At 40.2% G+C, this 14,926-nt stretch overlaps 1 protein-coding gene across 1 annotated transcript in view; it reads left to right on the forward strand.

The window, feature by feature from the left end:
* The first annotated feature begins 3,658 nt into the window (after positions 1-3,658).
* LOC108800320 (mitochondrial import inner membrane translocase subunit TIM44-like) overlaps positions 3,659-14,926 on the forward strand; it is a 207,288-nt gene continuing 196,020 nt past the window's right edge. The window contains exons 1-2 of the mRNA XM_018572296.1: positions 3,659-4,138; positions 11,264-11,413. Coding sequence (XP_018427798.1) covers positions 3,659-4,138; positions 11,264-11,413 — 630 coding nt within the window. The remainder of the gene's footprint in view (positions 4,139-11,263; positions 11,414-14,926) is intronic.

Raw genomic sequence — 14,926 nt, forward strand, 5'->3', positions numbered from 1 at the left:
TTAGTAGATAAGGTTGAATAAAGACATCTAGTTCAACCTATATGTGTGTCTGTATGTATGTCATACATACAGGGCTTCAAAAATCCGCTCGTCCTCTCGTCTGTGACGAGAGGACGGCGGAGCACGACAAGTAGCTCCCCGGCCGGCCATTCTAATGAAACGGCCGGCCGGGAGCTTTACATTCAAGCGATGGGGCGTCTCTAGAGACGCCCCATCGCTTGTATAGGAGCAGCTATCATTGCCGTTGCCGGTCCCGAGATCTGCTGTGCCCGGTGCGGCCGGGACCTGCATGGCTGCTCTGTGACGAGAGATCTGTACACGATCTCCCTCTGATCTCCTCCTCTCCGTCCTTGAATGCAGGAAGTGATGTATATCACATCACTTTCACATTCTGCTGTCACTCTCCAGCTTGAGAAGCTGGTAAAGCAGGTATCTGCTTCATCAGCTTCTCTGGGGTCCCTAGGTGACATTAGGGGTCTTGGAGACCCCTGATGTCTTCATAAAGAGGACCTGTCATGTACATTTGCTATCACCTAGGGGGCTTCTTAGTCCTCTATGTGATGGCAATAAAGCTGTGGGAAAAAAAAGTAATAAAAAAATAAAGCATAAAAAATTGAAAACCAATTAATTTTTTTTAGTCCACCTAAATCGTCGTTTTCGTCTACGTGCGAAAACGACGATTGCACCTATTGTGCCGCACAAGTTACATATCACCGCTAACGTCGGAGTGCAAGCAATAATATTAGGGCCATTCATCACTGCATCACTGATAACACTAAACTGATGAGCAATAAAATAGTTTAAGCGTCGCCTATGGCCAATTTTCGGTGTGGTCGTTTTTGTGATTTTTGCGGGCACGCACAATTTTAAAGCTTGACTTGTTTGGCGTCTATTTACCATATAAATAAATTCACTATTTATGTTTTACCAAAAATATGAATAGATATATAATGAATAAGAATAGATGTTTTAAAACATAACGTAATGGAAACTTTTAGTTTTTTTCAGAATTTTCAGTATTTTTTTCATTATGTAGTAAAAAATAAAAACCCCAGTAGTGATTATATACCACCAAAAGAAAGCTCTATGCGTCCCTAAAAATGTTAACATAAATTGCAAGGTTATAGTCCGGTCATGCTGACTGGTGAAATTTTTAAGTGACTGTTGAGGCGTTCTTTTTCAAGCCCTGTGTATGTGTATTTATGTATGTGTATTTATGTATGTGTATATATACACTGAGTGGCCAGATTATTATGACCACCTGACGTTTGTAGGCAAATTAGCTATAATTTTACGCTGAAGTTGCTAGAGGGCCAGACCTTTATAAATAGGGAAGCAGGTTGTTTACCACGACAGTAGAAGTGATTTTATTCTGAAGATATGGGTAAACAACGCAATTTAGGCGGAGCTTTGCCTTCCTCCAGTGCCCCTACCCGGGCCGTCTTGCTCTTCTCAGGAGGGTTCTGAGACTTTGGGCCCTTGCATCCCCATGGATGCGCTTACTTCTGTTCTGGAGGGGTTCGTTATGCACATTGAACAGGCCTTCTCCCTTGGTCAGGGTAGGAAGTGTCCGCCTCCTCGTTTTGAAGCGAGATGTTGTTCCGTCAGCTGCGGTCTCTGTGGAGGCTGCGTTGTCCGGTCAGTCCGACAGTGATGATGACGACTCATCTTTTTTACAAGAAAAGGAATTGATTTCTGCGCTTATTAACCCTGAGCTTGTTTTTAGTTTCTGTTCGTAAATGACTGACACACTTTTGACATTTTTGCTGTGTGATTCTTCCACGTCAGTAATATACTTTCTTACAAAGTGCACCCACACATATTATATATTGTTTTTTAGAGGACAGACTACATATTTATATCACATATGTGTGTCTAACGCCTCACTTAGGACAAAAAAAATATAAAAAAAAGAGGAAAAAGTGTTAAAAAAAAACACTTTTTTCCCAGTTTTGATTTGTAGTATTTTTTTTTTACAAAACCAGCACAGTTTTAAAAAAAAATGCAATAAATAATTCATTTATTTGTCCCTTTATTTTTTTTTTATTTTTTTTTACACTTTTCACAATTTTTTTTAACTTAAATTTTTTTATTTTATTTAATTATATCAAGCAGTCATTGTGAATTAATCTCACTGTTACTGCTTGATAAATTAATACATTTTTGGTTATTATCAGGCTGCTTCATACTTCAGAACAGCCGATAATAAGTTAGTGACACTGATCCTGCAGCAGTTCAGGATTCAGCTGTCACTAGTTTTCTGATTGTTACAACAACCATCAGAAAACTGAAACATTCTTCTTTCAGGAATAGATACATTTATGTATCTATACCTGAAAGTGAAAGAAAAAAAAAAGCCAGTATAGCTTGAGAGAGGTTCTGCTTTGACTCTCAGACACCCGATCTTCAGGTATCGGGTGTCTGAAAAAGGTTAACCCTTTCATTAATGGATGCCTCTATACTGAGGCATCCATTAATGAATGATAACCGCTGATTCTCAGTGGTTACCAGCCTTCTAGTGCAGCAAATAACTCGTCACGTACAGTGTACATGACGAGTCATTTGGTCCCTTTGTGGCGGGATGTACAGTGTACGTCGCCCGTCATGAAGGGGTTAAGTCTGAGCGTGAGACTCTTAAATTGGAGGATTCTGGGAGAGTTCGACCAGATATTCTGGTCTCCTTTGGTACAAGTCGCGATGGTCGGCAAAAGTTTTTCCCTACCATTTCTTTTTATATTACTTTTTTTACAAGGAATGGAAATGCCCTGCTAAGTCTTTTGTTTTACCTAAGTGCTTTCTGTGCAGTACCTTTTGGACGATGGCTTTTTGAAAAAGTGGACTTCTCCCCCGGTGGTGAATCTTCCTGTATCCCGCTTGAAGAAGGTGACGATGATTTCCGGTGTAGGAATCTCCTATTTTAAGGATCCGACGGACAGGAAAGTGAAGGCAGTTGCACGATCTATGTATACCATCACCGTTCTGGCTATGGGCTTAGTGTCTCAGACGCATACTGAGTGGGTAGGGTCTGGAGAGAACGGGTGTCCCCTGCATATGTGGAATTGGCCGCATGTATGCAAATGTGGAACTGTGGCGTTAGCAGGGCCCTTCTTTATCTGCTCCGAAGGCATGTCTGACAGAAATCAGGTAAGTCCTCCTCCGGACGTTCCAAAAAATCCTGGCCTTCCAAGCCAGCTCAGATGTCCTCTTTTGCATGAACTTAAGTTGGGGGGACGTCTTTGTTGGTTTGCGGATTGCTGGCTGTCTCACATCTTGGACGGTTGGGTTTGCAAACTTGTTCTCTTGGGTTACAAAATCTAATTTCTCTCCCCTCCCCCACCCTGTTTTCTCTGTCCAATCTTTGTCTTTCCCTGTTGCGTCTCTGCGACCTTTAGGTGGCAATTCAGGACATGCTGCGCTCTGGGGTGGTGGTCCAAGTTCACCGTCAGAAAGATTGTGGGGCTTCTACGCAAACCTCTTTACTGTTCCCAAGAAGAAGGGTGTCCGCCCGCTCCTGGATCTTAAGGCGCTCAATGGGTTCGTCAAGGTTTGGAAGTTCAAGATGGAGTCTGTTCGGTGGTGTCCTCTCCATCGGAGATTTTCTGGCATTGATCAATATCAAAGATGCCTACTTAAATGTCCCGATTTGTTCCGCACTTGAATGCTTTCTGAGGTGGGAGAGGAGCATTTCCAGTTTGTGGCCCTTCCTTTTGGCATGGCGCCTGCCACTCCCATTTTCACCAAGGTTTTGGCTCCGGTTCTTGGCCTGCTGAGACAGCGGGGGATCGCGATTGTGGCATACCCAGATGACCTTCGTCTTCGGGCAGAGTCTCGTTCGGACCTGGATGCCAATCTGGCGGTGGCAATAAACACATTGGAGGCGGATTTTAATGTCCAGAAATATGTCCTGTTGCCATCACTTCGGCCTGATTCTAGACACTTGTCTCGCCAGGGCGCGATTTGGGCCTCGATCTACACGTGCATGCAGGCACTCGGACTAATGTTTTCTGCGTGTGAGGCATTTCCATATGCACAATACCACACACAGATTCTGCAGCGGGAGATCCTTTTTCAGTGGGGCAAGTCGCTCTCGTTGCTTGACAGGCAAATGTGGGAGAGGCGGTTGGTCAAGACCTCTCTGGTGTGGTGGCTTCGATCGCCATTGTTGATGAACGGGAAATCTTTTCTTTCAATGCCCTGGTGGTGGTGATGACAGATGCCAGTGTCCTGGGCTGAGGGTGGGGTGACCGGCAATGGTCAGCACAGGGCGGCTGGACCAGGGAGGAGTCCGAATTACTGATTCAATGTCCTGAAACGGTTGCCGATCAGGCTTCGCCTCCTGCAAATGGACAGATCTCCTGCGTGGGCATCATGTTAGGATTCAGTCAGAAAATGCCACGGCCATGGCTTATATAAATCAGGGAGGCACAAGGAGTCGGGCCGCTGCGCTGGAGGTGTCTCGATTCCTGCATTGGGCGGAAAGTCACGTTCCAGCTCTGTCCGTGGAAAATTGGCACACATATTAAGAGTTGTCAAGGTCTGGATCAAGGGAATGGGCCCTTCATCCAAATTTGGAACAAGTAAGAACTAATTTATGGCTTCCCTCCTTGTAAGCTTCTACCAAGGGTTCTGCGGCAGGTGGAGGTCAAGGGGATTCTGGTTTTTCTGCTAGCTCCGAATTGGCCTTGGCGTCCCTGGTATGCACATCTGATATGTCTGGTCACGGATGTTTCGTAGCGACTTCCTCTACATCTGCGTCGCAAGGCCCCATTTACAATCCATCTTTAAAGTCGCTGGCTTTAACAATGTGGCTATTAAAAGCCAGGTGTTAAGGGTAGAGGGCTACATAGTTACATAGTATTTGAGGTTGAATAAAGACACAGGTCCATCAAGTTCAACCGTGTGTGTGTGTGCATTTATATGTGTGTATACGAGTCATTGTGTGATCTTGTATTTAAGAGTACCTGTACCCCTGTATGTTACGGTCTCTGAGGAAGGTGTCTAAATGCTTTTTGAATGATTCAATACTCTCAGCTGATACCACTGCTGGGTTCAAGACTTTAACTGATCTAACTGAAAAGAAGCCCCTTTGCCCCATTTGGTTAAATCTTTTCTCCACCAATTTTAGGTGGTGGCCTCTAGTCTTTGTTATGGAGTTTACTGTAAAAAGTTTATTGCTGATGTTGCCACCACCACTAAACATTTTGTACATCAAAATCATGTCCCCTCTTAATTGCCTCACTTGTAGCATAACAAGTTTACATTTGGTAACCTTGTCTCATAGCTTTGGTCCTCCAGTCCCTTAGTTTTTTTGCCCTTCTCTGGACGCTCTCCAGCTCCAGGACATCCTTTCTGTGGAAGTTGTCCCATTTAGTGTCGCATACTAGCTGGCGTAGCTTATCAAAGTTTGCCTTTCTGAAATTTCTTGTCAAACCAACATACTTCTCTTTTCTGTACCCAACATTAAAAGTAATCACCCTGTGATCACTATTACCCAATGTATTATTATTAATATTATTATTAAAAATGAATACAATGAATAAATCTAGTACTGCATTCTTCCTGGTTGGGCCCTCAACCATCTGATTCATGAAATTGTCCCGCAACACGTTCAGAAAACGGCCAGCCTCTATAGAATGAGAGGTTCCATTTAACCAATCAATGTCCAAGTAATTGAAGTCACCCATTATAACAACATTTCCCTGCTTCCCAGCTATTTCTATTTGGGAATGCAGGATAGCTTCCTCCTCTTCATCTATGTTCGGGGGTTTATAACACACACCCACAATTATTTTACAACTAGCTTCAGTCTTACCTAGTTCTAGCCACAAGGACTCTACACCATCACAACTCTGTCATGAGGTCATCTTGTATGTGCACAGTTAGATTGTTTTTTACATACATGCATACCCCTCCCCCCTTCTAACCCCTTTCTACCAACCCTGTCCCTCCTGAACAGGTTAAACCCTTGTACATTGGTTGCCCAGTCATGTGCACTGCCTAGCCAAGTTTCTGTTGAATTCTGTTGAATGTCTGATTCTTTTTATCTCTACTAAGTTTAGGGATCGTAAGTCTACATTGCGAAAGATTTACCATCGTACTTGGAAGGCCTATATCTCATGGTGTAAGTCTCTTCAGGTGTCGCCACGCACCTTTTCTGTGGCTAGGCTCCTGGCATTCCTCCAAAGAGGAGTGGGTCAGTGTTTGGTGCTTAGTACTGTCAAAGGTTAAGTTTCAGCCATGGCGATCTTTTTCCAGCGCCCTTTGGCCTCTATCTAGAAAAACAAAAAATAGATGGAAAAGGAACAGGCTCATCATTCATGAGGGATAGGTTTTAGCGGAATAATAAAGAGGGCGATCATACCAGAGTGCAGAGCAACCCGAGAGTCTCAGCCATCCTATGAATCAGCGTTCAACATGACATTGTTATAAGCATCTGAAAAGGTGAAGCTTGCCAATAGAACTAGGTTTGGTTGAACTTGTCTTACTGTTGGTATAAGGAGGCAGTAAGGCCCTCCATCAGCTCAATCTCCTTAATCTTGGAGAACCACAGTGCTTGAGTAGGACAGGTTTGCTTCCACAGGGCGGGAATGCACTGCTTGGCTGCATTCAAGAGATGAAGCAATAGGGAGTTTTTATACCGATGTCTCAAATTTCGAGAGATGGGGAAGATAGGCTGCAGGGTCAGACGACAAATCCACCCAGTCAGATATTCCTCCCTGACCTCCGTCCAGATAAAGGCTAAGCCAAGATAAGACCAGAATACGTGAAGATACATCTGTAATTAATCATGTTTTATTCAAACTTTTTTATATTCATTTATGTTTTGAGAAGTACCAAGGTTGTAAATCCAGAACATAATTTGGTGCAAATGTTTCATTGATTTTGCGTTCAACAAACGCTAAACTATACAACATTTGGTATTTATGTCAAAAATGGAAAGTTATCATATCAATGACATACGGATTTGTTTTCTGGTGAGAATAACCTTTGCTTTCAATTGTAAAAGGTAAATATTATTGCCATGTTTGCTTAGTTTGACTTTTTTTCTTATCTACTTCATGTGTTATGGACACTGGGGTTGATTTAAAGGGGGAGAGGCTATTCACTTAAAATGAAATTTCAGTTTGTAAAGTAAATATTTACTATGTTATGGTAAATAAGGTGAAGCTGTGTTTCCTTCAGTTAACCCATCATGTGCTTGAAAAGAGGTTTTTTTTTGCTCTGGTGTGCAAATGTGTGCTCTGGTGCCATTCATTTCAATGGCACCCAAAAACGCCTCCCGTCTGCAAGTTGATCGCCCGCACTGAAACGCACGGTACTGCAATGCCGTGCGATTTGCAAAAAAATGTGCATAACAATTTATTCTGAAGTAAACTTTGTAGCATTGCATTTGTGTATTTTATGTTAAATAAAAGATGTTTTTTTTTTTTCTTCTTTAATCGTTTCGGTAAAACGATTAAAAAAATAAATAACTGTTAGTTGCTGCCCTAGTCTTTAATATCTCAGGAAATACCTAATGGGTAGGCCAACTAGGATTTAGGTGGAACATTATTGCAATTGGAGGTGGTTATCTAAGTAGGCTTACTTCTAGCCTAACAGAAGTTGCATTAGTTCATAGAACACTTAATCAAACAAAACGTATGCAGTATAAGCTAATGTTGAAAGTGTTCACTTTTTTCACTGCACCTTCAGAGGGTGCTAAAACCACAAATAGCCACTCATAACCCCACAAATATTTATAACTATGGCAATAATATCAGAATATTACATTGCCAGTTCATGCGTATCTATCTAAAGTGAGCTTACCTACACTTCTGAAAAAGATCTCAACAGTCCCAACCCAATCAACCATTTTTATGAATGTAACATGCTGATATTACCATAGTTATATGTATTATGGGGTTATGAGTGTCTATATGCAGTTAGGGCTGCAACAAACGATTATTTTCATCTTAAAATACCATCTTTTATTTTTAATGAAATACTCAAATGGTGTGTTACAAAGATTTTTTGCACACTGGAACGCATGGCACTGCATTAACATGCCCTACAGTGTGGGTGATCACACTGCAGACATAAGGTGCGTTTGGGGTGCCATTAAAATGAATGGCACCACAACGCACCTACCACAGCAGAATTTGTCAGGATGAAAACAAACATGACTTTTCCCACCTTTTTAAAAATGTTTGAAATAATTTAATGTATTATATTAGACATTTCAATTAGTTTAATGGATTTAAAATAATATGAATTGTAAAACTCTAAGCCAATATAAGAAAAAAAAAAAACAAAAAAAAACCAAAAAAAAACCTTTCATTTAAAATAACGCACCAAAAGTGGAAAAAGAAGAGAAAACAATTATATAGATATATAAATATATATGCTCAAAAGCCCTATGTGATGGCACATTGGTGGTGACAGGTCCTCTTTAAGGTGGCATTAGGGGTCAATTTAGACCCCTAATGTCACCTTTCCACTTACTTGGGGAATGACAGCTGAGGCTGCTGAATGTAAACACAACAGACAGTGGCTGGGAGCAATAGCCAGCCTGCTATTTTAAATTGCAATAGCCAATAACAGGATGGCTATTGCACCCACCTGCTGTCAAACAACAGAAGAGGGAACTGAAGAAAAAAGTACTCCTGCAGGTCCCCCTCTGCTGATTGACAGCAGGCAGTGGACAGGTGCAATAGCCAGCCTGCTATTGGCTACTGCAATTTGAAATAGCCAGTAGCAGACTGGCTATTGCTCTCAGCTGCCGGATGAGAGATTTGACACAGGCTTTCTTTCTACCTCCGATAGTAGAGGGGGCAGGGGGGAGCAGTGGAGGAACAGGGCACAGCACAAGGAAGAATGGGGCACAGAATATGGCACGGCAGGTGGAACGGGGCACGGCGGAAGAAACTTGGCACAACAGGAGGAACGGGGCACAGCGCTCTCTACTGCCTGATGGGCACTGGCTGCAGCGCTCTGTGTCCCCTATAATTCACAGGGACACAGAACACAGCATGTAGCTGTTCCCAGCGAGGAGGAGAACGGAGGTGCAGAGCAGTGGGGGGGAGGTGAATCAACTAATCGATATCAACTAATCGATAATGAGAATAGTTGACAATGATTCTCATTATCAATTTCAATCGATTAGTTGTTGCCCTATATGCAGTATTAACTTTGTTTGATTTGCAAAGAAGAAGTTAAGGTTTTAGGCTCACTTGGAGCGGCATACTTTGAAAATCTTCAAAATCAAGTTTAACCTCCTGCCGTCCGCCCGTTGAGAAAAAGTGGACGGACGGCAGACACTCGCATTTGGCAGACGGCATTTTTTTCCTGCTCGCGCGCGCCCCCGGGCAGGAAAAACCGGTCCGTTCTGCACAGCCGTTACCGGCTGTTTCACATACAACTGCTCAGTGGCTCTATAGCCGCCTATCGGTTGTATGGGGTGATTTGTTCGTCCGACCCCCCCCCCCTCGAGTGCCGCCGCTGCTGCCCCCCCCTCACCTTCAATCCCGGAATCCGCTAGCCCATCTGCGGCCCGGGAGGGCGTCAGGAGGTAAGATTGGAGGGAGATCAGAATGCGGAAGTGATGTAAAGTGTATTACATCACTTCCGCATTCACCTGTCAGTCATCTGGCTGCTATAGCCAGAGAAAAGAAGCTGATGATTGTTATCCCCCTATGCAATAGCAATAACAATAAGTGTAAAAAAATAAATAAATATAAATAAAAAAAGTAAAAAATTATCCTTGCTTGTTGTCCTGATAAAACCCAAATAAGAATCTATTTTGGAAAAAAAAACCCAAAAAACCCAGTAAAGTCCCCCACGTTTACGCACATATATCGCCACAAACATCGGAGTGAGAGTAATCATTTTAGGGCCATCAATCACGGATAACACTAAACTGATGAGCGGTAAAAGCTTTTAAAGCGTCGCCTATGGCCAATTTTGGGTATTGTAGTTTTTTGAGGTTTCGCATGTGCGCGCAATTTTAAGGCTTGACTTGTTTGGGGTTTTTTTACCCGACGTGACCCCATCTCTTATATTTTACCAAAAAATTGGGTAATAATAAATGTTTTATAATTTAATAAAGGGGAAACAGTTTTTTGTTTTTTTTTTCTGTAATTTTTCCTTTAATATAGTAAAAAATAATCAGTGGTGATTAAATACCACCAAAAGAAAGCTCTATCTGTCCACAAAAAATGGTATACAATTCATTTCAGTATAGCGTTGCATGACAGAATAAATGTCAGTCAAAGTACCGCAGTGCTGAATACTGAAAAATGGCTTGGATGGGAAGGGGGTTTAACACCGCGGACTTCAAGTGGGTAAAAATGGCATTGACACGATAAAGAGTAAAGTGATTGGGCTTGTTTCAGAGGGATCTTCAACAGGTGGAGTTAAATAGATTTACAACTTTTACGCAAACACTATTGTCTGGCTGTTCATGATGCATGATGCAGAAGATGGCTTCATTGGCTTCTTTATGACAAATCTTTTCTTTACAATGGAAACACAAATATGTGCTCTGCACATTTATCACACTTCCATTAGTAATCATTCCTCTTATAGACCCACGCTCGGTATAACAGCTGGTTTACATTTAAGAACTACACACAGTCTGAGGGACCTTTTATGAAGTAATAATGTGACATTTATGAACACATGTAAACACTTTGCTGTATGGTAAAGTGCTAAATACATACATCCAAGCAAAGTTATATCAGTAAAAGTTGATTACATATACTTGGTTGTCAAGATAGTTTCTCATGAAATTGAGTGCCTACCAAACATAAACAATGAAGGAAGAAAACCCTTGACGCATCCCATAAAATTCCACAAGATTTCAAGACCATACATTATACATTCACAAATTCTCCTGTTACCCTCAAAGGCAACCTGTTAAATTGACACATGACAGGGTAGCATTAGCTGTTATGCCTTTGTTATGTAGTAGAGCTTGGTTATTTGTTAATTTTAAGGTATATACATACACACATGCAATATTTATTAAAAGCTATGTAGAGGCGATGTGATTTAGCTGAAGCTGTATCTGAATGTCCTAGATTGCACAGTTCCCTCACTGAAAACCTTTATCAAGATATATATACCACATGAAATAATGTAATTAATAAATGGAAGAAATACTTGCAGCATCTTATAAGCATTTCCATTAATTACATTGAATTGAACAAATATTCAAAGTGTTATATTATTTAAATGTGTTGCAAATATGTGTTGGTGTACCTTACCTCCATTATTTTGTTTACAGAGTCTTGATGAAGTTACTAAGAGTGATTTTGGACGCAAGATCCGAGAAGGGGTTGAGGAAGCCGCAAAAACTGCCAAACATTCGGCTGAGTCAGTTACAAAAGGAGGAGAAAAGCTTGGAAAGACAGCTGCCTTCAAAGTAATTTCTCAGGTACTGTAATGTAAACACAGAATTGCATTCCGTTACAAAGGTATATTTGTAAAACCCTGGCGAATACAGGCACATGTGTTGATTCTCCAAAATTTTGCCAGCAGCTTTTTCTGCCTTAAGTTCATTTAATAAGTTGTCATGGCATCAGGATTTTTTTTGAAGCTAATATGCAAAGCTGTCTATAGTGCAATACCTCTGTGTTTTTATGAGTTTTTCAACCAGACCACATGTTCTTCAGGATTGGGTGAGTAATTTGAGAGAGGTCCCCAAAAAAAGGCTATTCTCCCCAAGCACAGATGCTTCAGAACTAGGGGATAGCAATGAGGTTGCAACTTGCAACTTACCTGCTGTAGGCAATTGAAATATGTAGTAACTATATAAGTAGTTTGTCACCTTTGTCAAAATCTCTTATCTGTTTACCGTTGTGTATGAATAAGAAACCCATTAATTAACCCATTCATGAATGAGCTTGTTTTTAGTTTCTGTTCGTAAATGACTGACGCACTTTTGACATTTTTGCTGTGTGATTCTTCCACGTCGGTAATATACTTTCTTACAAAGTGCACCCACACGTATTACATATTGTTTTTTAGAGGACAGATAGGTACATATATGTGAAATAAATATATAGCCCTAACGCCTCACTTAGGACAAATAAAATATAAAAAAAAGAGGAAAAAACGTAAAGAAAACACTTTCCCCCCCAGTTTTGATTTGTAGTATTTTTGTACAAAAACAGCACAGCTAAAAAAAAATGCAATAAATACATTCATTTATTTGTCCTTTATTTGGAAAAACCTCACATCCTTAGGATTGTAGAATTTTTTATTTACTTTTCGGCCTAAAACTAAAACCTAACATTTTAATATTTTTTCGCTAAAAGTGGTCACCTGGCATACAATGTCACTTTCACAAAGTGTCACACTTAGGCCCCATTCACACTGAGCGATTTGCAAATCGTGCATTTGTCGCGCGATTTGCATTTTGCGCGATATCGCGCAAATGGTTGCATTGAGCAACCTAGAATCGCGGCAAAATCCGCTCCAAAAAGGGTCCTGCTGTAGCGACACATGAACCACGACAGCGACGGACAAAGCCCCATTGAGATGCATTGGAGAGCCATATCGCGCTGTAAATATCCGCGATATCGCGCGGATTACCTCGCGATAAATTGCTCAGTGTAAACGGGGCCTCAGTGACAGCGACATACTTTGAACATTACTGTCATGAGGGGGTTAAAAAAATGCACCCCTTAGGATGAAAAACAAATCTGCAGCTCAGCTGCAGATTTTCATTGTATGGGTTAATTTTGATAGTATAAAAATATATTTAAATATATCATTTTTATTTGTCACTTCTATTTTTTTACACTTTATTTTATTTTTATACTTTTTACTATTTTTTAAAACATTTTTTACATTTTTATGTTATTTAATTATATCAAGCAGTCATTGTGAATTAATCTCACTATTGTCAGAATGTTTATACTGCTCTGATATACAGTTTTCTTTTTATGGAAACAAATAAGGATCTGTAATTAAGGAGATTCCCAACTTATTTCCATAAATCAAAATTTACACGAGTTCTTTTTTTTGCGCTGACTTGAAGATAAGAGGAATACAAAAGATATATATTTATTAAAAATCAGTGCAGAATAACAATAAAAATATAATTGGTGACAAACAAAGAATATGTATCAGATAATATCAATCAATTTGATAACCCAGGTAATGCGTAAAATGTAACCACAGGATATTATTCAAAATATAAATGTAACCAAATAAAATGACACTTTAATTGCAATGGGTTGCTTATCAGTATCTCATAGAATAAGAAAACAAAAGGTTCAGAATTGACATGTGACTTCTCCCAGCAACAGATATTCAGAAACTCAAACTTTTAACAGCGCATGGGCAAGATTTGTCCCATCATGCACAGGGTTGGCTATAAGCCAAGACTATATTCCAAAGTAAAGACAAAGTTCCACCAATTTAATTAAATATTTATCAGACTAGGCCATTGACTAGAAACTGGAATCAGTTTCCTGGAGATTATACAAATGTGTATAACAAATGTATATATTTATCTCCCAAGATTGAAAGACATAATTTGTACTGCAGTTAAAATTATCTCAAATTAATCTAGATCCTACAAGAACTCAATGGTCTATCCGAATATATATATATATATGTGGCTAATCAATTGCCTAATATAAAGATAGAAATGTATACTTTACCAGCAATTTAAAATTAGTGGTCTGAAAGAAGTCAGCGGTCACAGTTCAGAAACAAGGGATAGTCAGGTTCTCTTTAGTTCAGTTCCCTTTTGGACAGCCGTCCTTAGCTTCCGACCTATACCCTTAGAATTTATTTCCTTACTGCCTTGTTTGGAATTTGGATCTGGATCCCCTCTCTTGGCTCCTGCTACTCCCTTTATCCCCCCCTGGAATGTTGGCTTGGTTTGGTCTTCCACGTGATTATTGACGTGACCCATGACGTCAGATATATCATTTTACCCTATACCTTTCCCTCACAATCACCACCAGGGGGCACTATTGTTCTATATAAAAGTTGGGAGCATTTCATTTCATTTTACTATTTTCTAAAGATCGAGTAGAAAGATAACCTCTGACCTAAGCTTTTGGAGAAAGCCATGAATATAAAAAAAATGATAATAACTGATAACACCCGTCAGACTTGTAGTCTACTTAGAGATATACAACTTTAAGAAAATCTGCCAAGGCACTTAACAATCCTTCTCCAAATACTTTGAAAGTGATGTAATTAGTTTCAAGACCAATTAGCTCTTCACACATTAAAAAAAAAAAAATGCATTGGCATGTACCACCTAATTCTTTGCACTTAAAATATATATAAAAAAAAAAACATATTAATACTACACACTAATATATTTGAATGGGTACACTCAAACAATATATAATTAATATAGTTTGGATATCATAAAAGTACATGTATAAAATTTTACTACCAATTAGTCAATAACAAAAGCATATAGATTCTGCAGATAATATAATAACATTATTGCCAGTCATTTGGGCACTTCATGGCGGGACGTACAGTTTATGTCTTCCGTCACGAAGGGGTTAAAACACATGCAATTAAATATTTACAAATCGACTTAAATCTTCTATCTTCTTAAGCTGGCCATACACCTTACAATTATCTGCAGATTTTCTGTGGTCAGATGGAAAAGGTGCAACAGATTCCTCCATCTACTCTTAACTGTGTGGATGGAGTAATCTCCACCTGGGCCAATCTGTTGCACTTTTTCCATCTGACCACAGAAAATCTGAATAAGGGCTTGAGCCCCAGAATCCAACATCAGCTCACCAAAGAGACGCAAGAGGCAAAAGGAGAGGGTTACCTACCATATTTGCTGGTGTTTAAGGCGACTGGGCGTATAAGACGACCCCCTAGTTTTTCTGTTAAAACATAGGTTTTGGGCTATACTCGTCGTTTAAATACACCCACTAACCTCCATGGCGGTATTCCC

Source organism: Nanorana parkeri, unplaced genomic scaffold (genome assembly GCF_000935625.1).
Source record: "Nanorana parkeri isolate BGI_ZX_2015 unplaced genomic scaffold, ASM93562v1 scaffold1991, whole genome shotgun sequence".
In the NCBI taxonomy this organism is placed as follows: Eukaryota; Metazoa; Chordata; class Amphibia; order Anura; family Dicroglossidae; genus Nanorana; species Nanorana parkeri.